General features: G+C 43.9%; 1 protein-coding gene across 3 annotated transcripts; it reads left to right on the top strand.

The window, feature by feature from the left end:
- Positions 1 to 1,506: 1,506 nt before the first annotated feature.
- Positions 1,507 to 21,548, top strand: CASS4 (Cas scaffold protein family member 4). 3 transcript variants are annotated; one of them, XM_082065176.1, is made up of 7 exons: positions 1,507 to 1,562; positions 1,668 to 1,833; positions 12,172 to 12,591; positions 14,750 to 14,854; positions 15,521 to 15,670; positions 17,168 to 18,502; positions 19,871 to 21,548. In XM_082065176.1, the coding sequence occupies exons 2-7, from the start codon at positions 1,798 to 1,800 to the stop codon at positions 20,282 to 20,284; spliced, it is 2,460 nt and encodes an 819-aa protein (XP_081921302.1). In that variant the 5' UTR covers positions 1,507 to 1,562; positions 1,668 to 1,797; the 3' UTR covers positions 20,285 to 21,548. The 3 variants fall into 3 exon arrangements, with proteins under 3 accessions (XP_081921302.1, XP_081921301.1, XP_081921303.1); XM_082065175.1 differs by having other exon boundaries at positions 1,526 to 1,833; XM_082065177.1 differs by lacking the exons at positions 1,507 to 1,562; positions 1,668 to 1,833 and adding an exon at positions 4,062 to 5,010.
- The last annotated feature ends 1,044 nt before the right edge of the window (positions 21,549 to 22,592 follow it).

Genomic DNA, 22,592 nt, shown 5'->3' with positions numbered 1-22,592 from the left:
GATGAAGTGTCTTGCCAAGGGCTGATGAGAGTGCAGGTTTTGTCTGTATTTAAATAAAGATTACTGTTTGAAAGTTGTTTAATATATAAAAAAGGAAATGCATTCATTTTCTACATAACAAATGAGAATTGAATATTGGAAGGTGATATATTTGGGGACGTGTTAGAGGTTAATGAATTAGTTTGTCATCTTGCATCTGAATCAGATATAACTATAGATTTACACTATAGACTGTGGGGTGGTTTTTTAAGAGAGGTAGAGAATGAAACTATTTCCATCTTATAACATACTATTTTGGTGTTTTATGTATTAAACCAATGCTGTGGTTGGTAAGTTAGCAGCGTGCTCACTTTCACCTCAACCTTCCTTCTGTGGTCTTTTAACTTGCAGTGTAGAAGCGCAAAACCCTTCTGAAATTGGCACCTTTCTTTCTTTTCCTGTCATGTATCGTTGTGCTTGAGGCCAGAAATTTGGGGGTTTTCTGTTTAAGAAATAAGGGCTGGAAGATACTTAACTCGTAGATAATGCAACTCTGGAGTGAACTAGTGCAGTGCCACAGCATCCCAGTTGTCCTCTGGTGGCTGACGGTGGTTGATCGGGATGAGAACTCGGGATTTACCTCCTCAAGAAGGTCTCTGGCCTGCCCAAAGGTCTGTTGTGTCCATCCGGCACATAACCTACTCTTGCCTCTCCAGGAACAAGCTGTTGTGAAAACGTGGCAAGGTGATGCCATGGGGAACAACAAGTCACACCGACCCGAAAGCAAAGCAACTTTGGAGACAAATAATGATGGTTGTGTATCTTCTGGCCTTCAGCGTTCCTTGACCTGTTGACTTAGAGGTCAGTGGCCACCACACAGCTCTAGGAAAGTCTCTCCTAAAAGGCCACTTCTGGAATTAGGCTTGTTTGCCACGCATTGAAACAGATTCAAACTTTCCATTTCAGAGGGTGGACTTGTCTGGGATACATATTTCTCAGTTCCTGGACACAGAGGCTCTTTGCACCAGAGCGACTGAATGCCAGGAAAAACTGAATTGCAATAGAGGAAAAATAGGGAAAATCATTATAGGTTAGGAAGTTCTCTGTGTGGCTGTAAGGGACTCTTCAAAGATGCTGCAGCAAAACTGCTCTACTTGCTGAGAAAATATTGCAGGACCGGAGCCAAAGCCCACACGTGTCCTTGTGTTCGTGCTTCAGCCTTGGTGCGACCAGGAGCCTCACGCCTCCTTCACCCTGGGTATGGATGGTGATACACAGCTATCTCATCCCCTTCAGAACAAAACATGGTGTCGGTGCTGTAAAAGTTAAGGCAACTTTGAAAGGCATGAAAGATGTCAGCTTCAAAATCCTGACCTGATATGTTTGTGGCAGTCTTGCCTGCTATCAGGCGTTGTGCAGCCCCTTGTGGTGCGTAGTATTCCGGTATTCTTTGCATTTCTGAAAGAGGAAATACACGACCATGTAGCAAAACAGAAGGGTGAGACTTCTGACTGCGGTTAGTTGCGACAAATTGGTGACAGAGAGATCAAGGAAAATTCCACTTGCAGACAGACTTCTCACTTGTAGGTGCTAATAGGGCTTTTTTAATCTTCTTTTTAATCCTATCTGTTGTCATGGAAAATCATCATTCATGAGAATCTTTTCTACAAATTCCTAAATGCTTTTAGGGGTAGAGCAGCCAGATGTGCTTTCTTGAGATGTAGTTCCTAATAGCCAGTGACTGTGCAAAGCCGAAGTCTCGTCATCCTCCTGTAATTATCTGTATCGCTCAAGCGAGGCTGCTGGTGAGTGACAACGATGGATAAAACCACAGGAATCAACAGAACTGCAAAGGTATGTCTGTTTTATTGAGTACAGCACATGAACAGTTAAGAAAATGGGTCCTAGAGAAGGGTTTGATGTTTGAATTCAGCATGGCACTTGGCCATGTTGGAAATGTTTGGTGTTCTATCCAAGGTGTGTACCTCATGTCTCCCTGCCCTTTTCGTTGCGCCAGAATTACGAACTGCAAGAAATGTCATGTTGGGAAAGACTGTGAATAAAGCAGGATTCCCAAATAGCAAATAGTTGTCAATATATAACTTCAAGGTTTTCACTGCTGTCCTGTAGTAACACCAGAGGCACAGTTATATTGTCAGAGACTTTCAGTGACAGTCCAGGTGACCTCTTGCATGACAGATAATTTCCTTATGTGACACACGAAACAGAAGAAATTTTGAAGTACTATATTTGTTTCTTTTGAAAGACTGGAACTTGTTTATAAGGGGGGGGTTTACATTTATTTGTGTATTCATATTGCATCTAGTATTATTTTACATATATATATATAGATAGATAAAATACCCTGGTGCAGCTGTAAGAGTTAGAAAATGTCTCAATTCAAAGTCAGTACCTTGATTGTCTTACTGTCTGCAAGTCTAACAAGCAGTGTAATGGAATTATTATTGTCATCCTGGATTATGATCTCAGTGTTTACTGTAAATAAACTGCCTCCTGGAAATTTGATACAACATATAGTAGAGGGGAAAAAAGCTTAGTACTAGTTCAATAAGTCATCTTTTTGCCCTCAAAATTTTCCATCAAGGCATGTAAAGATAAGAGGGCTATTTTTCATATTCAGTCATCAGAAATTGATGCAAAACATTTTCCATTTCTATACAGAGAAGAGAGTTGCTATTTCTAGGTGTGATATTTTCAGTTTTCTTAAATGGATTGCCAATGGTTAAATAAATGTAATGGTAGGAGGCTGATTTCCTGCTCTGCTGTGAGATCTTTAGATGCAGCCATAGCACACCCAGTCAAATTCAACTGAGTAACAACTGGAGAAGTCAAATTTATTTCTGCTATATAATTCATGAACTGTTTATAAGGTTCCTGGTACCTTAGCAGTAGTGTTTATTATAGTATTTGAATGGTATGTTTAATACAAAAATACTAAGGACGTGCTTTTTCTACTCTCTGGACTTCTTGACGCACCACGTGCCAATCATCAGTAGCTTTAATTGTGGTGGGTAACGCTTGCAATTCCCCCTGTGCCCCAACTATTCCACCTTCGCAAGGGAAACAGTTTCTGAAAATGAACTCGGTTGATGAGCGCAGCCAGAGAAATGCTGTCACTTCTTTCTAGTTGCGTAGGCACCTGCGCCACAGCCCGCACGGGAAACGCTGCAGCTCTTGCTGCAACACCCTGTGCTCAGGCAATCCTCGTGCTGTTCCACAGCACTGTGCTGCTGCCCAAGGGAAAATAAGAGCATTTTTTAAATGTGCACTGTTGATCTGAAGTTCATCTCTCCTTCCAAAACACCCAGTTGACATGTTCCCATCTTGTCCACAAGCAAGTGCATGAAGAACAACGCAAGGTTGTTTCTGGGAGCTTGAGCGTTCCTGCTGTCACCCGTCTGCAGCTCAGGCACCCGGGAGCGCTGAGAACAGGAGGGGAGACCTTATTGCTGTCTGCAACTCCCTGAAAGGAGGTTGGAGCATGGAAGGTGTTGGTCTCTCTCCCAAGCGGCAAGTGACAGGACAAGAGGAAATGGCCTCAAGTTGTGCCGGGGAGATTCAGATTGGATATCAGGAAAAAATTCTTCCTGGAGAGGATTGTCAGGCACTGGAACAGGCTGCCCAGGGCAGTGGAGGAGTCACCATCCCTGGAGCGGTTTAAAAGGCGTGTAGACCAGGTTCTTAGGGACATGGTTATGAGGTTATGGTTGGACTCGATCCTGAGGGTCTCTTCCAACTGAAGTGATTCTATGAATCTAAATATGTGTTTCAAAATAGGATTTGCGGAAGGGAAGGGAAGGGAAGGGAAGGGAAGGGAAGGGAAGGGAAGGGAAGGGAAGGGAAGGGAAGGGAAGGGAAGGGAAGGGAAGGGAAGGGAAGGGAAGGGAAGGGAAGGGAAGGGAAGGGAAGGGAAGGGAAGGGAAGGGAAGGGAAGGGAAGGGAAGGGAAGGGAAGTCCAAAGGCATTCAAAGGAGCTGCTTTGTGCCATGAATTCTTTGCCATTTGCACAACTGCCTTAGCTGCTTGTCTGCTCCTACTCCCAGCCCCGAGGAGCAGATTTTGTTGAGAAAGCATTTTCAATTCAGCATTTTCTCTCCAAGATGCACGGCTTTTCTTGTTACGTGATTGTGGGTTTGGGAGTCAGCGTCTAATTTCATGTTGAAGCTACCGTGGAAAGAGGAAGGAAAGGACTTTTGCCAGAGAAAAGGCAGCGTGTACCAACACAAAACCAGTAAGAGTTTGCAAAGCCCAAGATATTCACAAGTACAAAGCAGTAAAACCTGTGCATTTGCATAAGCATAACCTGAGCAGAGCTGTTGCTGAGCACACAGCAACTATGAATGATTATAAATAACGCTATTCTTTAATAATATTAAATTTTTTTTTTTAAATAATCAGATAAACAAAAACCCTTCAGCTGCAGTTAATATCAAGCTTTCCACCTCAGGTTTTCTGCCTCTGAAGGGTGAGATTATTTTGCAGGGATTTCTGTAACTACAAGGAAGATCTGTTCAGTTTTCTGAGAGCTAAACATGAAAATTTCAAAGCACATCAAACCACTTCTAAGAGAAAAAAAAAAAGAGAGAGACAGTAAAAGGTGCAAAACCACTTCACAAATCCAACCCTCAGTGTCTGGTCCATCCCCACTGGGATGTGGTTGCCCAGAACAGGCGTTTCCCGGGGGCTCTGCAGAGGGACATCTGGACATCTGTCAGTCCCGTCCCGGGCCCTCATTAGCATCAGCAGCTGTGGCCAATTGCACTCTGCAGATAATTTTGCTACGTAATTAGCTCCCTTCATTCCCAAGAGCTGCTGTGGGGCTCCCAGCAAAAGCAGCAGGAGGTGGAGTGGGGGATGTGGGGCATTTGTTCTCAGGCTTCCAGGCAGAGCCCCCAGAGCTCCTGCCTGATCCACGGGCTGAACCCGGAGAGGAAGGGCCGGGGAGACCCCGTCCTGCTCCCTGTGTGATGGAGTAACAGGGAAGCACGAGACAACAAAATGAAGGTCAATGTAAGTACCAGATTATTTTACTCCTGTTGCAATTCATTTTATGGCTTTGCTCATTTCATTAGTGCTGGCAGTGTGTACAGTGTAAAATCCGCATCTGTCAGGGCTGCGTTTAAAACATGCTGTTGATCTTATTTCCACATTACTAACAGAGCGCATGGTCTTATTTCTTCAAATACAATCCAAGTTAAGCTGAAAACACACTTTATCAAGAACAGCAGTGTGGTTAAGAAGGGTAAGGTTTGGTACCATGAATAGTAGGCAATAACATGCTTTATTAAAATCTTACCCGGCTGACCATAAGGATACCCCCTGTTTTCCATATTTTCATGGAAGTAATGAGCTTAAATGACTAACACTTGAGTTATACATTTTTTAAATTATTTTTTACTGATTACTAGAAATCGGGTAGTGGAAATGTTTTAATAACTTGAATCATTCCAATTTCGATATGAGTTCTGTGAGCCTGGGCAGCTCTGTGCACTCGAGGATAGTGATTGACCAAGTCCTGCAGCGCTCTCTGCAAAGAGAACTGAAGCTCAAAAGAGGAAAGGAGCAGCGACCAGGTTCATTTTTAGGAAATTCCGCTCTGGGAGGAGGGGGGAAGAAGTGGAGGGATCAAATCCATTTTACAGTCCTGTGGTTTTGTTTCTGCCCGCACTTCCAGCACAGCACATGCACACACACCAGCATTACCTTGCTTTGTGCTAATATATTTATCTGTGAAATGAACTGAATCCTTCAGCCCGACGCTGCAGCTGTGACTCAGGGCAGGGTCACCGTGTCCCCCATGACAGGGGATGGAAAACGGGCGGCTGCCCCCGGGGAGTGGTGACACACGCCAGCGGTGGGCGCGGGTGAGAAACCATCCGCTGCTCTTCCCAGAGAAATGTTAACATTGCAGATAAATGCAACTTTGTCCAAAATTGGTTTGGGGCAGATAAGTGCAGCGGGGGAGCTGCAGGAAGCGGCAGCTTGTGGGAGTTGTGGGGTTGCTGCTGATTCATGATGAATCAGAGAACACTCAGCGCTGAGCCTCTGTCTCTTGGGTGGCTGACCCTGCCATCCCCGCTGTCCCCACTGTCCCCGCTGTCCCTGCTGCCACGTCCAGCATCAGCAGAAACCCCACCGCAGGTCAGATGGATGCAGGAACAGAGAGAGGAATGAGAGCGAGGACCCTGCTCTACCGGCCACCGTGGAGCATCTATTGCTCAGGAGGCAGGAGAAATCTGCTGCTCATCAGAGCTCTCTGTATCTTTAAATCTGTGTTTGGAGAGACACGTTGTAGTAAAACGGAATATGCTAAAAGGTTTAGAAAAGTCAAAGAAGTAACTTGGTGCGTATGGGCAAAAACCTTTGAATAGTAGGAGGAACCAAACCCAGAAACACCTATATATTAATTTTTTAAATACCAGGAAATAGCAGTGTATTTTTCCTTGAATTTGGGCATAAGACCACAAATGCAAAAATAATATGAATGGGAATGAAATACTGATTGAACTGAAAATGGGGAGGTTTCTGTTGGTTTTAATACAGCTAGAGTTTGATTAACTACATCTGTGGAGAAAAGAGTGTTTGGGGAACATCATCAGAACTGGCTTGTAATTCCCCCCACTGACTAATGTGAAGCTGAACAATTTCTGTCTAAGTGGTTCTACCTGAAGTTTGAAAATTTGACCATTCAGAATTTAAAACCTAATGATTATCCCCCAGCTCCACCCTCCAAAAATCAATCAATCAACCCTTTGAATAGGCAACAAAAGCAAGACCTGCCATTCATTCCTTGCTGAAGCTCACAGAAAAAAGATCTGAAACTTTGTATAACAAGAACACGTTTTCCAAAATACACAAACAAAACAAAAAATAAAGTAGAAGCACCTTCTGCGAGTCACAGCAAATGTTGCACAGCAAGTGGGACGTGCAGAGCCCACGGCCAGGAGGGACATGCGGGTAGAGGAAGATCTGAGCACTTAAGGTAAATTCTTTTGCCTTATGTTGCCCATGTGAACTCTCTCTGTAATTAACTGAATTGGGCAAAATATAAATCGACTCAACTCGGTCCACCATTTAAAATAACTTCTCTGGGAAGCGTGTTCCCAGCCAACGGGGCAATGGAGGATGTTTATTTCTTCACCTTCGTTCAGAGGCGAAGAGATTAACTGGAAACGGTTCTGTAAACATGTCAGGGGGTGTCATTGATGCATGAACCAAACTGTTTAGCAAACAGCTCGCTGCTTTTAGTTGTATCTTTTCCTTCTCATCAAATATTTTAAGTTCCATTTTCCTGCAGTAAAAGTGCTTACAGATTTTATTTTTTAATGTGCAAAATGCAGCTGAAAAATATTTATCCTTATCTGTGAAAGAAACTCCTGTGATTAAAGCTATTTTTTTTTTAGGTTATTTCAACAGTTTTTTAAAAAAGGCAATTTTAAGACAATAGATGAAAACCATTTATTTTAAATTTGAAATGCTGTGCAGTACTGCAGTACCTGTGTATCATGTGCAGCAGTACATAGTAGTGAATTGGAGTTCCAGTGGGAAGGGGGGTACAGAAATTATTTTGGCAGAGTTGCAGGTAAAATGCTCAAATTATCATTTGATATTCATGAAGGATTTTTCTAGCAACATTTGAATGTATTTTATGAGGGTGGGGTTTTCCTGTTGCTGTACTGTAGGCTGTGGGTAGGGATTGGGATAGGAGAGGGATCAGGAGATCTTGGTAATAGTGGGGTCTTTTTGCCTTAGCACAGGTATTTATTGTGTATATAGAGCACAGATGTCAGTATATATATTTCCATACAGTCTATATACTTCCATTTTGAGACTATAGAATTTTATCTCATAGAATTATACAATTTTGTACAACTATCAGCTTGACTGACTCTCCATTAAAAATGTTCCCTCTCTTCATTAATAAACATGAGTGAACAGCTTTCATTCTGAGGACTCCCAAGGGCCATCAGGTTTTGTAGTGGGAGCATTGCTGGATAAAGATATACAACAAAGATGTAAAAATTCCTGTTTGTAGGGAGACTTATTATATCTTAACATCTAATCTACAATCCGGTAAAAGGAGACACACTTCCAGCTACACAAGAACTTTTCTTCGCACCTGAGTTAACTGAACCTGTGTTACCGGAGCTCTTATACTGTAAATCCATTCAGTGTGGTTGGCTTGATACGTGTGAGTAATTTGCATTACTCTAACGAGGTCATGGACTCTTTGTGGGGAGAACAAAGTCTCAGGAAGAGGTCGCAGAGGATGTTTTCTAGGTCTGTGCTCTGTCATCGTCTCATTAAAATCCGCTCGGTGAGAGAAGAGTAACAGCGCTGTGTGCCGAGGTGCTTTCTCATGGGTGATGAACCGGCGTTTAAGATGTTCTTTGTCTTGGGAGGTTTTTTACAGGGCTGCTGACAGGGAAGAAGCAACAAACGTCAAAGGAGGAAAAACACTTTGATCTCATCTGTGTTGCTTTAGTACTTAGTACATGCTGGTTATTGTAAGGACACATTAACGAGACCACATAAAATAACGAAGAAGTCCACACAGCTGGCCCTGGGTGGCACCGGGTGGATGATAGCGTTAGACAGCCAGTTTCCGCTCCTCTGGTAAGAAAGAAAAAATGCAGATCCCAGTGGCCCCAAAGCGCAGCTTTTTCCTAACGAAGCTTCCCGTAAGGTCTCTGCAATCCTGGGAATGTGGTACTTGTTTATAGTCAATGGCAGGTCAGAGATGCTTCTACTTACATGATAGAGAGGAGCTGCCAGAGCGATCCTTTACATATGTCCCAGACAGACGAAAGTGTAGGTGGGGCCAGATTTCTGACAAATAGCCCCACATTAGATGAGCTGGAGCCTGTATGATAGGTAATCTCACTCCATGCAACTGGAGATAGACTTGGTGGACCTCAGCTATTGGTGCTGTTGGATCAAGCTCTCACCTGCCATAAACCTCCTGTAACTTTTGTCTGTAAAATTGCACCTGCTGTTACTGGAAACTGGCTGTAGATCTGTAAATGGAAGAACATTTGCTTTTCTTTCTCCCCTTTCCAACTTCCCCCCTCTGATTTGAGAGCTCTGGCCTGTAAAGCTCTGACAATCTTCCAATTAATCCATGTTCTATAATCTGGAGGTTGGGGTCTGTCTCCATCACTTCTCTATTTAAGATCTTAAGTTTTTAATTTCCAGCCCTATGGATGGAATATGTGATGATCTATGGACAGATTTCTTGTTCTAGCTGGGTCAGGTTTCCCCAAAGTGTCCTATGATTTCTTTGAACCCTTTGCTTGGCTTGCAATTGAGATGATTTCGAAGGTTCCTGGGTATGCATGTTGCCTGCTGATGTGAGCCCTTGTGCCTTAATTTGAGCTCCATGAATCTGAGACCACCTTGCAAAATCTGAATCGCCGTGTTCTGCTTTGAACTGGGGTCTCGCTGCGCGCTGCTCGCCCTTGGATGTTTGGAAAGCTTTATCAGCAAACCCAAAGGAACGTGTGCTGCAAGTGAGGAGATTCCCCTGTTGAGGAACTTTGTGACTTTCATGGTGCCAGTTCAAAATTTAAGTTTTCAGTGTGGATGCCCCTGAATATATTCATCTCACTTTGCCAAATGAAAAGTTGCTTGGCTGAGTTTTGACAAGGTTTCTGTAGAACAGCTCGGCTGTTGAATGGAGCTTGGACCTCCCTGGTGCTTCCACTGACCTGGCTGTTCTCTGCTTCACTTGTTTTGCAGCAAAGCAGATCCAGCAGTTTCTAGGAAAAGAGATGAGAGAATAGCTGGAATAACTTATCCTGCTGATTCCTGCTGCAGTCACGTTTGAATGTTGCTGAACGGGAAGAATATCTCCTCACCCTGTATAACTTGGGTTGTTGTCTGCATTTACTGTTTGCAGAAATTCTCACTGATGTGTACAGGGCAAATTCTGAACTAGTGAAAACCAGCGTATTTATGCTAAAGCAAATGAGGCTTGAAAATGGACTTGTGCAATTTCATACATTGTTGGACTTAATCAACCCATGTGTTTAGCAAGCTATTTCCACAAGAAAGACTTAGCAGGGGAAATGTCGACATTTAGATGCCTTTTAAAGCCACAATGTGAACCCAACTTTCCCCTTGTTTGTGTTGGTGCAACTAGGAAGGACGGTCTCGTTCTCTGACGCACTAGACAGGGCTCAGCTCCCGAGTTCAGGCTTCCTGGCTCCGCCACCCGTTTCCTATGTGTGCCTGGATAAGGCTCCTCCAGTTCAACTGCATGTTTGCAAACGGGGGAGAGTTCCTCTGCCCATCCTCATCCTCTTTGGGTCTGAAGAAGAGGGTCTCTAGGGTGTCTGTACAGCATCCAACAAGGGATCAAATTTTAAGCCTGATCTAGAAGTGTTGCTGATGAATAACAGGATAAGTTGGCTGGTGGGTTTGTTTGGTTGGTTTGTTTGGGTTTGTGGTTTTTTGTTTTTGTTTTTTTTTAATGATTGTAGCAATATGTGAAGCCCAAGCACCCCCGGCTACACTCTGTGGTGGGATTCCTGGAGGCTCAACTTCAACACAGGTGGTTCAGAGCATTTGGCATTGTCCAAACAGAAAATGTGCTCCCATGTTCAAGGCAAGATGACTGTTTTAACCAGGCTGGGACAGAAGGTAAATGGGACTGTTGTCCATCTCTGGCAGCTGCTGATGGATCATAAAAAGGCCATTGTTCATGGCCACCCTGATGAAGGAACGCGTGCTGCTAACAACAGGCTACTTCCATCAGCTGAGAGGACAAATTGGTTTTCTTCTGCTGCAGCTTCAAGCCAGCTGTTGCTTTACAGCAAATGCTTTGGACAAAAATACAAGGCATCGTGTTTCCTGTTTGTGTACTATCTCTTTGGACGTTACTTGCACTTTCTGATTAGAAACTAATGCTGAAACACAGGCAGTGTCCCACTGGCTGGGAAGTGGTCAGTCTCATTTTAAAGCTGAAAGCAAATGGTCTATTGTACTGAAAAACACAATGTCCACAGCTCTACCCTTTGCACAAATGCCTCAGGTGAATAAAGCTGGCTGCTGCTGCTACTTTTCATTCTTTTAACTGTCATCTTGTAATGAGTAAGCAAAATGCTAAAAATAAAACATGGTGATCTACACACTCACGATTGCCAGAAATTTATGGGCTTCAGCTGAGACAGGAGAGCTGCCCTGTGATCAAGAAGCTGGGAAATAAGAATATTTACTATCTCACAGATTTTCTGTAATCTTAGAAAGGTCGCTTACTCTATTCTTCCTTGTTTTGCTGTTCAAAAAAAAAAATACAGTCAGAGCACTATGAAGATGCTACAACACATACTGTGTGATGGAGAGAAACACTGACCTGCTGTGAAGACTTAGCAGCCAGCAGAGCTTTGTTGGGTGTCACTGTGAGCATAATTAGATTTTTCCCTGAGCTAATGTGTCATGTAAATCATTAGCCTGGGATGCTCTGAATTGTGGGACCCAACTGTCCAGTTTGGGGTGGGCATGGACACAACAAGCTGGAATCTGGATCTTCCCAAGTACCAAGGCCCTTCAGCAGGATTTCTGGGACTGGTGTTACCGGTGGTAGCGTTGACATTGAGAGGTCTGTCTTCAGAAGGCTCTGAGAAAATAAAAGGTTTAAATGAAAATAAGTAAGGTTGGGCATGGTTGTGGTTTGGGGTTTTTCATTTGCGGTTTTGTTTGGTTGGTTTTAGGTAAAAAATAATTAACCATTTTCATGTGCAGTTGCAGTCCTTGGATAAACTGGGTAACAGGCAGAGCGACATAAGTTTTATTTTTGGATGGTTGATGTATTTTCTCCGTAGCTTCTTACAAAGAATTCACAGAATGCCAATGTGAAAAATGCCTGTTTTTTATGTAGGGATGTTCGTAAGTAATAAGTTGAAGTACTGAATGTTAGCAGTGCTCTTGCAGAGCCTCGGAGGACAAGGTGATGAAGAAGTATATTGCAGTATTATTATCTATTTCTTCACTGAACGTAGCAGACACAGGCTACAAACCTTTAACTCTCTGAAACCAGTGTTCTGAGAAATGTTATTTAGTGTGAAAACAGGTGGGCTTGAATAATTAAGGCAGAGATAAACACCAAGCCAGAAACCAATGAAGGCTTTAGTTGGTGCAACGGTGCAAAGACAGTGTTTCTTCTCTCTCCAGAACGCCTTGGCGAAGGCGCTGTACGACAACAAGGCCGAGTGCTCGGACGAGCTGGCCTTCCGCAAAGGCGACATCCTGACGGTTCTGGACCAAAACGTGATCGGCAGCGAGGGCTGGTGGAAATGCTCCCTGCACGGCCGGCAGGGCCTGGCCCCCGCCAACCGCCTCCAGCTCCTCGCCGCCTCCCCGGCCCTCCCGCCGCCTCCTTCCACCCGCAGCAGCTCTGCAGAGTCGCCGTCAGGCCAACAAAACATCTACCAGGTTCCCTCCGTCCCCAAACCCACCACATTGTCATCTACCTACGAGAAGATGGAGGGGTGGGTTAAATCTCCGGCGAGGGTCCCCGCCCAAGGAATGTGTCGGGTACCAGCCCTGGCTGCGCAGCTGCTCAGTGAAAGGACCCAAAGCTCAACAAGCCAGGTAAGAGTATAAACAAATGTTGTTGTTAAAACTGCCATTGGGAGTGGGAAAATAATAAAGGCCTGAGTGTTTCAGTGGAATTTGCAGCAAAGCCACTCAAATAAATGGTGTTTAGGAAACTCCCATCAATTTTACTAAAGCTTATAGCATCATGTGAGAAACACTGCTCTGGGCAACATAAGAAAGTCTCTATATTCTGTAGCCTCTTGCTTTTTTGACAGTTTAAAGCAGCTGCATAATAGAGCAAGAAGTAAAGAACACCATAACTGCCAGCTCAACCTGAGTAAAAGCTACAAAAAACCCTTTTGCACTTGCTGTGATCTGATTTTTCCACATTCTTAACCCTAAAGAAAGTATGTGCAAATTGAATGTGAGATTGATATAAATTTTCCATTTCCAAATCAAGCTGCAAACATCATCTAGTATTCTTTATCCGAATGGGTGGGCTGACTGAAGAGCTCTGTGGCCATTCCTGTCTCTGTCATTTTGTGAGTTTACGCACCTAAGCGTTGTTTACTCTAACAGAGAAAGAAAAAAGGGCGGAAAAATGTTTTCCTATCCTGCTTTTATGATTTAGAAGTCGATATTTGCTGCGTCCCGCACACGAGGCGGCAGCTGTCGCTGCACCAGCTGCCCCGCGGTGGCACCAGCCCCGCACAGGCGCTGGGGCTGAGCAGCCCCTGCCAGCGCAGAAGGAGCTGCAGCGCTCGGGCCGCTCCGAGTCCATCCCCTGGACAACTGGCAAAGTTCCTGGCGTGCTCAGCTGCCCCCCAAGCAGCTGGTAAAGCCGCTGCGAGCTTCAGAGGGAGCTGATAGAAGGCAATAAGCCACACCAAAATCCGTCAAAAACTGTGTGCTTTCACCCTGAAGGAAAGCCTTGTCGCTTCTTAATCAGTTGTCTGATACACACGCACCTTCTTGCACACGTACCTTCAGTGACTGAAAGTACTTTAAAATGTTCTTTTCTTAAAGTCATAGTAAATTATGATACTCAGTGAGCTTCCTTTTTTGCTATATACTAAGATCTGTCCATCTGAAAACAGACCTGGCTAAGGGTGGCTTTCTTGATACCATTTATCTTTTACCCTTTCTGCTCAGGAAAGTCTTTTTTGCAAGGAAGATGGCTCGTATCACACAGGACTGATTTGTGTCCACTCATCATTCGCTTTCTTCAGATGAGAGCTAAGAGCCTTCACAAAGACAAAGCAAGCAGTTGCAAAGCTGCAGTCTTGTTCCTCTTCCATATTTCTCCTAAATTTAGTAGCTACAACACTCACTCACATGATGGAGGACACTAGCTCCAATTTTAAATCATTTCTTCTAACACAGTAGTGTTTCTGTGGGTCAGTAGTTTTCAATGTTCCATCTATAAACCAGCTGCGGAGAGCCAGACTAAACCCACGCTGAATGAACAGAACTCCATGTTTTTGGGGTTGATTTAAATAAATAAATAAATAAAAGTCCTTTCCCAGCTTTCATATTTTGGCATCTTGACTTATTGTCCCACAGATCTAGTCATAGCTCTTAAAAATATGTTTTAAACAAACAGGAGAATTAGTTTGTAATTGACCTAAATAATGTAATTCCCATATTGGTCTTCTCTGCTCATGGAGCTGGACAGGACATCAAGGCCACTGTGTTGGTTCCTTCCAAACAAGTCAGTCTTTCTTAACTGTGGAATAACGCACTTCAGTTGTCCCTTTTTGCTGCTTCTACTCCCACTAAACATGGCTTGACCCGATGGCTCTGAGAGACTGGAGAAGTAGAAATTCCCCCGCTTGCTTTTTTTAGTGGTTCTGCTTTTGGGTAGTCTACAGATTTAAGTGATAACCAAAGCCGGGTTTTCTCCAAGTCTTTTCCCTCACTTGGTTAGTAAGGCAGATTGTCTTTCATTTGTACGTGTCAGTTCTAATCTTCTCCGAAATAAAGCAGAAATGCTAGAAAAGGAGAATTATGGGAAAAAATTCCCCTGCCTGCTTGTAAGTTGAGTTCCTGTCTATCACCATCGATGGAAAGCTGAAAGGCTTTTAATCACTTAAGAGTGATTACTTTAAGGGTGGCCTGTTCAACTAATTGAGTTGTCAAAGATGTCCTGAGCTTGCTGTTCACTGCAGCTTGCTTTATTTTTATTTTTATGTGTTTTTTCTCCCCATCCAAGCACCTGTTTACTCTCCCAAGAGCATGCCGGGCTTCAGTGCCAAATATCAGGAGTGAGGTGTATGATGTTCCATCCGCACAGCGCCAGGAGCCCTCGCTCACACAGGTCAGTCCTGCCATCGTCCCCCCCAGCAGACCTGAGAACATCAATAGCTTTTAAAGTAAATTATAGTGGTTTTCTGATTGCTTTTTATAAAATCTGGCAGAAAATAATTTGGTTTTAGGGTTGTTCAAAACATAAAGCAGTTCTCCTTTGAATCTGTCAGACGTTTAGAGAAATGTGTCTTAAATCTGGTATGTTTCTAATAAACACTTTTGGTTTCACCAAGTTCCAGGGCACAGATGAATTCTCAGTATCAGTGTCAGCCTCTGCTTTGGTTTATCCTTTAGGAAATGTGCTTTGTCTCTGTGTCATTTGATCAGGAAGATTTCAAGATGTTTACAGGAGAATCACTAGTGCACGTACAAAAAGAAACCAAATGTCACCCACACCACCGCCTCCTGGGCAACAAAATGCAAGGGATTAGGTCATGTAACCGTGACGTGTTCAGGGTAAGGGCAACACATCAGTTGCATCTACGGCTGAACTGTCCTGTTACATGATCTTGCTCCCCTGGGGAAAGCGAATGTCACCATGTTTCCTCTACATCTCACTGTAGCCCAAACCTGGAGCTACGCAGTGTATGGCCTGGGAGCCATTGAATCCACCCAAGTCTTCACTGAGGAATATAAAAGAATTGAAGCCAAGCTGTTTTTTTTCCCCTTTGCGCAGAGCGGTGCCACTCCGCCCAGCACACGAAAGCGCTCGGTGCTGGTCAGACCCACCGAGCGTTTTCAGGAGGAGCAGAAGCAGCTTTACAACATCCCACCCAGCCCAGAAAAGGCAGGAACTGTTATCCAGAAAGACTCGCCAGCGGGCAATGTAAGTAAGATTCGTTGGACACAAGAGAATAACCTCTCCTTGCTGTGATGTTGGGCACAGGTGTGCAACCTCCCTCAGGCTGTGTTCGCAGGTGAGGATTGCGGGGACAAGACCAGCATGTCCTCGGTGCAAACCTTTGTCCTTCATGTAGAATCACAGAATTGTTTTGGTTGGAAGAGGCCCTCAGAATCATCAAGTCCAACCATAACCTCAGTCTAGCACTAAACCATGTCCCTAAGAACCTCGTCTAAATGCCTTTTAAACACCACCAGGGATGGTGACTCCACCACTGCCCTGGGCAGCCTGTTCCAATGCCCGACAACCCTTTCCATGAAGAATTTTTTCCGAATATCCAATCTAAACCTCCCCGGCACAACCTGAGGCCATTTCCTCTTGTCCTATCACTTGCTACCCAGGAGAAGAAAGGGACAAGTAATACCTGGCCCCTGGAGAGGCAGGGCACCTATCAGGACAAGGGCTGGCACTCCGTTTGTGTTTGCTTATTAGACTGCAGGCAACAAGATCTCTTGCAGTTTCTCTTTATGACAGTGTGGAAAGCAAATTAAATACCCTACGCTCTTGACTGTCTGATCATTTGTAATATTTAAGCAGATAGAACATTTAAGCAGATAAAAACTGTTCCCATTCCATGCAGCACTCTCCTGTCACCTTTTTTGGGACTAGAGCACACCTGGCTTAGGGGGCAGCCTTGAGGGGGATCAGGCTTCCCTTCTCCTCCCTACTGTGTGTCACATACCATCCTTGAAGAAAGGGCTGATTTGAAATGTCACAACTAAGAAAATGCCTCAATGGAAACTCTTCATGAGTTGAGTGTCAAATATTTCAGGTTTCTTACCCAAGAACAGAGCATTTTCCAGCTTTGCGATTTCAGCTGTACACACACTTTTTTAAGGCATTGGGTGAGATCTGTATCCTGCTTAGCAAGTTTATATCAAATAAATATTTAAAGTTGCTGCAGTTGTTTGGGAATGGTCGGTTGTATCTGTTGGTGATTTATTGTTTTGTCAGGGTATACATATGACTGTGGGTGAGGATACTGGAAAATCAAGTGTTTTCTTACACAGAGGCGGATAGAATCTTACCTTCTTCATTCTGTACAACTCAGTGTTTGATGTTACCTATAAATAAACTGGCATTTCAGTTTTCTTGTAGCCATTCCAGAAAACTATGAAAGTTTCCCACCCCAAAACTATTAAAGTTTCCCACCCCAAAAGAGAGAGGGAAGAGCCCACAGATTTCACTGGCTGGGGACACTGCTGTGCAATTTCATCACCTGTGCTCAAAGTATTTTAACCTTCAGATGTGTAGCTTGTGCATTTTTTAGAAAGAAAATAAAAATTATGGGCTAGTCTTTCCATAGTGCAGTTCCATTGATGTTAGTAGCATTGCATACATTTACATGCTCTGAGAATTTGGTTTTGTTTCTTAGTCCTTGTTTAAAAACACTGTTTATAAATCTTGTGTGCTCTGTTGCAGTTGTATGATGTCCCTCCCAAAAGAGAAACTGATGTTTCGGAAAATGAATCTCAGAAAAAGCTCTGGGGCCATTGCAATACTCTGCCAAATCCTCGGAAGTCAGAATGGATTTATGATATTCCGGTATCACCTGAAAAAACAGGGTTGAAACAAAACCATTCTGGCCATTCCTCAGAGAAGCAAGTGCTGTACGATGTACCACCAGCCAGGTACAAGGCGCTAACAACAAACACTGAAGCCAAAGTAGTAAATCCACAACTATACGATATTCCACCAACACAACGGAAATTAACACTTCCAGATATCCGTCTCTATGATGTTCCACCCTCACGGGACATCCTCCTTTTGCCACAAAATAGCAGCTGTGAAATACCCTCGGGTCTCCTGGCTTCGAAAGCTGAGAATCTGATTTCTGAAGAGAACGTTTATGATATTCCAAAAGGTTTGCCCACCAATGTGCAGTCCAAAAAAGAGATGAAAAAAAACAGCGATAGTTCTGGAGACCCAGCGTACAGTGCCCCTTCACAGCTCTCAAGAGATGCCAAATTGGAAAAAGACGGATTATCCGTGTCTAGTGTGGACAGCAGGAGCAGCACGCTCTCTACATCATCAAACTCTTCTGCTGAGTCTTTTTCTACATCATCATCAGAAGAGCCTGTCAAAGAGATTAAACTGGACCTTGGGGTAGCCATAGAGACGCTGACTAGATTACAGCACAGTGTATCCAGCTCGGTCGCGAGTTTAATGATCTTTGTGAGCAGTAAATGGAGATTACAAGAGCACCTAGAGAAAAGCATTGAAGAAATTCATAGAGCAGTCGATCACGTAAAAGTTTCCCTGGGAGAATTCTTGGCCTTTGCTCAAGTCGTAAAGGTAAATGCCTATTACCTCACTGATAACAAACTTCAGACCAGAATTAAAAAACAGCTGGAAATCCTTATTAACTCATTCAAAATCTTAACAGAAACGAGAGAAGCTCTAAACAGCTGCAACTGGTCACTAGAGGCTTTGGTCCTCAGGAAACCTCAGAGCAACCCCGATGATCTCGATCGCTTTGTTATGGTGGCCCGCACGGTTCCAGATGACATCAAGAGGTTCGTATCCATCATCATCGCCAACGGAAGGCTCCTCTTCAGAAAGAATGAGAAGGAACAAGAAGTGAAGCAATCCAAAGTGAACCCAGAATACAAAGTGGCAAAACAAATCACGGTGCCGAGAAGAATAGAAATAGATTCACTTCAAAGAAATACTGCCGATAAACCCAACCAAAGTCAGGTCTCTTCTGAGAAACCGAAAGAAAACACCCCTGAGGACTGTGACTATGTTCAGTTACAGGTTTGTATCACTGGATTTTACTGTATATTCCTGATTGTTTGCAGGTACTGAGCTATTAGAACTATTTTTATCTCTGCATTGGTGTCAAATTCAGTTTGCGCTACTTCTTATTTTCCAGACTTCATGTGAATTCAGAGTGCAAGATGACACATGTAGAATAATCCATAATTATAAGTAACAAAGAGAACTGGCTTTTCATAATTTACCCAGCCAGCACTGAGAAAAAAAATTTAGCTTTCCTGTTTAAATCCATTTGAGACACAGGTTTTACCTGGGGGTTAGCCATTGGTTTCTTCTCCTTTGACTAAAGTTCTTCTCTTGCAAGTACATTTTCCTTGACTCTGAGTCCACTATTAAAGAATTGTTAATTTTCTAACTTCAGGTATATTGGAAAGCATGCTTTTGTAAAAACTTTTGGTTTATCAAATTAAACCCTGGCTGTGAATTATCAAATTTGCTTGTTAGAATAATTCTTCTTAGATCTACTCAAATGTCTACTACTCTCAGTTTCACAGAGAAATGCTGGCTTGTCCCTAGAATTTAGGAAATGTTATGCTTTGTTGATGTTGGTTTCAGTCTTAGATCTTGCAGGATAAGACACTAAATTGTTAGTAGAAAAAAAACCTACAGTGGCTTCTAATAAATGTACCATTGTTGCCCATAACAGGAAGGCTGTATGGCAAGTAGCTGTTTCCACCCAAATAAGAGAAATACGCGTTTATATTTAAATATTTTTGTGTAAACCATTTCAACTTTGCTTTAATTTTGATTTGTAATAGACACAGAAAATCATTTCAGGTACAGAAGTAGCAAAGAAGAGTAAACATTCAAAACCAAAGGTATTTCTGTTTTTAAAAACTTTTACTTATGAGGACTTTTGGTCCCTGATTTCTGTGTTTGCTAAAATTCAAAATAATTTGCATTTGGACACACATATCTATACATAGAGATCTACTTGTTTTCTCATAGTTCATCCTCTTGATACCGTACAGTTTTAATAATTCATAACCCCCATAAAGTCGGCACCTTTAAAGATCAAGCCTAAGTGTTTTGTACTATGTGAAAGCTCGAAGTGCAGCCCGTAGGAAGGATGGATGTTCAGCTATAGCACTTTGTCTGCTATCCATTCTTAAAATTGTGTTCAGCGACATTTGTTTATGGAAACAAGGCAATCATGAGAAAACACCACTTTGAAGTCCAGTACTTTATGAAAAAATAGATTATTGTAAAAGACCCCTGAGCTGGGGCAATTTGGAGACTATTAACTAACAAAACTCCCTGTAAGTGAAGAAACGTGAAGAATACTGGGTAGAGCAAATAAAGAAACATTCAAGCTGAGTCTCGTTTTTTTCTTTAACTCTTTTCCAGGTTTTGCCATCTGTAAAAAAGACTGTAATCCAAAGCAAGCAGGAGTCTGCAAAGAAAATTGCTCTCCCAGAGCAGTGTAAGCTGTGTTTCGGTGCCCTGCACAAGGCGATTGCCGTATTTACTAATAGTCTGAGCAACAACCAGCCACCCGAAGTCTTCATATCCCACAGCAAACTGATCATTATGGTGGGGCAGAAGTTAGTGGATTCTCTCTGCCAGGAAACTCAAGAAAGAGACGCTCGGAACGACATTCTCCATGGCAGCAGCCGGTTTTGCGGCCTCTTGAAGAACCTGGCGCTTGCCACCAAAAACGCTGCGATACAATATCCAAACGCAGGCGCCATGAGGGAACTGCAGGATCAAACTGAGGAGCTGTCGAAGTACACACAGCAGTTCAGAGCGATGATGGAGTGAAAGATGTTTGGCTGTTTTCACACGTTCTCCATTTTTGCTCCTTTGGCATATGGTAGCCAATTGGGGCAGATGCAGCTTGGTGACACCAATTTTCTGTCACCTCTAAGAGCTGCTGTGGGGCAGTTCCCGGGGTGCTGGTGCCCTTTTGGCAGGTGAAGATCCACACAACAGCAGGTGCAGAAGAGAGCTGTAGAATTACATCTGTACGTACTTTTCCATTGTTCAGATCCTGCCTGGAAATATTGTCTTGGTGGCTGGGAAGGAAAGTTTACTGTGTATCAGAGCAAAATTATTTTATTGTCTGGCTGATTTCTTATTTTTAAATATCTTTGTAGGTCAGATAAATATATTTTCTTTTTTCTTTTTTTCTTTTTTTTTCTATGCAGGTATATTTAGTCTCTCTTTAAATTTTGCTGCACAATGTTCTGTAACTTATGATATTCCCACCATCAATTTTTTCTTGAGGACATTACTAAAAATGTATAATAATTTTTTTTTTTTTTTTAAACAGCTGCAAAGCTAATGTTTGTTTTTAATGTAGAAACGCAATTAATGTATTACAGGACAAAATCTGGCAGGCACTGCCCATAGCCTAGAAGTTAATGGGAAATGTTCCAGAAGGAAAACTGACTTGGAGGAGTCCTGGCTCCTGATAAATCTCTGGGGAGGGCACCTCGCTGTCCTCTGTCGCAGCTCAAAGCTGTTTGGAGCACTGAAATGGAATTTACTTTAGCCACTAAATACATACGGGACTGGGACAAGCTCTTCCTACAGACTGGACAGGTGACATTGTTCCTTGCTGGGATCCTAGTGCACCGCCCGAGCTGCCCTGGGCTTCCCATCCTGGCCCCTCATCGACTTTATCCCCAGATGTGCCGGATCCAGAATCCAGCAACGATGAAGCCCTTATAACCACCCAGAGAGTTTTTCTGCACGCCTGTGTTGTTTGTATTTCTCCTAATTAATTTATTTTAATGCTTTTATCTAAAATTTCAAAGCTTGGCCTTTCTGGGTGACGTTGTACCTGTGTCTTTGCCCTCAAAAAATGCACAGTGAGGTGTGTGAGCACTGAGATTAATTCGTGCTGCGCCAGCGCACAGGCCAGGTGTCTGTAGAAAAACCCCCCTTATCTTCCTCAAGTTTATTTGTACTTGCAGCCACCATGCTTTATACTGTTTTTTAAACATTGTCATTAGTAAATATTACTGTTTGCACAGTGAAACGCAGTAACGTTGGCTTTGTACATTTTGTATTAAACTCTCTCCTGGAATGCCCGAGTCTTTGTCACCGATCACAGTGCCGGGGTCCGGGGGCTCAGGACATGAAGGGCAAGAGGCGCCTCCTCAGCGGGGGGCAGCCTGGAAACAGCTGGTTTGGCCTAAATCCCCCAAAGTCGGTGTCCTGGGGGTGGTTTCCTCACAAAAAAAAGTGTGAATCCTGCTCTGGGTCTGAGCAAGGGAAGGGGGGGACACACGGGCAAATGTGGAGTCTTGCATCTGGGGAGGAACAACCCCAGGTTCCAGTATAAGTTGGGGAATGACCTATTAGAGAGCAGTGTAGGGGAAAGAGACCTGGGGGTCCTGGTGACAGCAGGGTGACCATGAGCCAGCACTGGGCCCTTGTGGCCAGAAAGGCCAATGGCATCCTGGGGTGGATTAGAAAGGGGGTGGTTAGTAGGTCGAGAGAGGTTCTTCTTCCCCTCTACTCTGCCCTGGGGAGACCACACCTGGAATATTGTGTCCAGTTGTGGCCCCTCAGTTCCAGCAGGACAGGGAACTGCTGGAGAGAGTCCAGCGTAGGGCAACAAAGATGCTGAAGGGAGTGGAGCATCTCCCGTGTGAGGAAAGGCTGAGGGAGCTGGGGCTCTGGAGCTGGACAAGAGGAGACTGAGGGGGGACTCATTCCTGGGGATCAATATGGAAAGGGGGAGTGTCAGGAGGATGGAGCCAGGCTCTTCTGGGTGACAACCAGTGACAGGACAAGGGGCAATGGGTGCAAACTGGAACACAGGAGGTTCCACTTAAATTTGAGAAGAAACTTGTTCCCGGTGAGGGTGGCAGAGCCTGGCCCAGGCTGCCCAGGGGGTTGTGGAGTCTCCTTCTGTGCAGACATTCCAACCCGCCTGGACACCTTCCTGTGTAACCTCATCTGGGTGTTCCTGCTCCATGGGGGGATTGCACTGGATGATCTTTCCAGGTCCCTTCCAACCCCTGTCATTCTGTCATTCTGTCATTCTGTCATTCTGTCATTCTGTCATTCTGTCACTGTGCGGGTTGGGGCGCTGCGGCCCCTGCTGCGTGCGCTGGGA

Source organism: Streptopelia decaocto (assembly GCF_964273445.1).
Source record: "Streptopelia decaocto genome assembly, chromosome: 14".
Classification (NCBI taxonomy): Eukaryota; Metazoa; Chordata; class Aves; order Columbiformes; family Columbidae; genus Streptopelia; species Streptopelia decaocto.
This window is presented reverse-complemented; position numbering and strand designations above follow the sequence as displayed.

Excerpts from the sequence above, each read along its gene's own strand:
- CASS4 (XM_082065176.1), top strand. The coding sequence starts at position 1,798 with ATGGATAAAACCACAGGAATCAACAGAACTGCAAAG. Across the intron at positions 1,834-12,171 it reads GAATCAACAGAACTGCAAAG|AACGCCTTGGCGAAGGCGCT; the intron begins GTATGTCTGTTT and ends TTCTCTCTCCAG. Across the intron at positions 12,592-14,749 it reads CCCAAAGCTCAACAAGCCAG|CACCTGTTTACTCTCCCAAG; the intron begins GTAAGAGTATAA and ends TCCCCATCCAAG.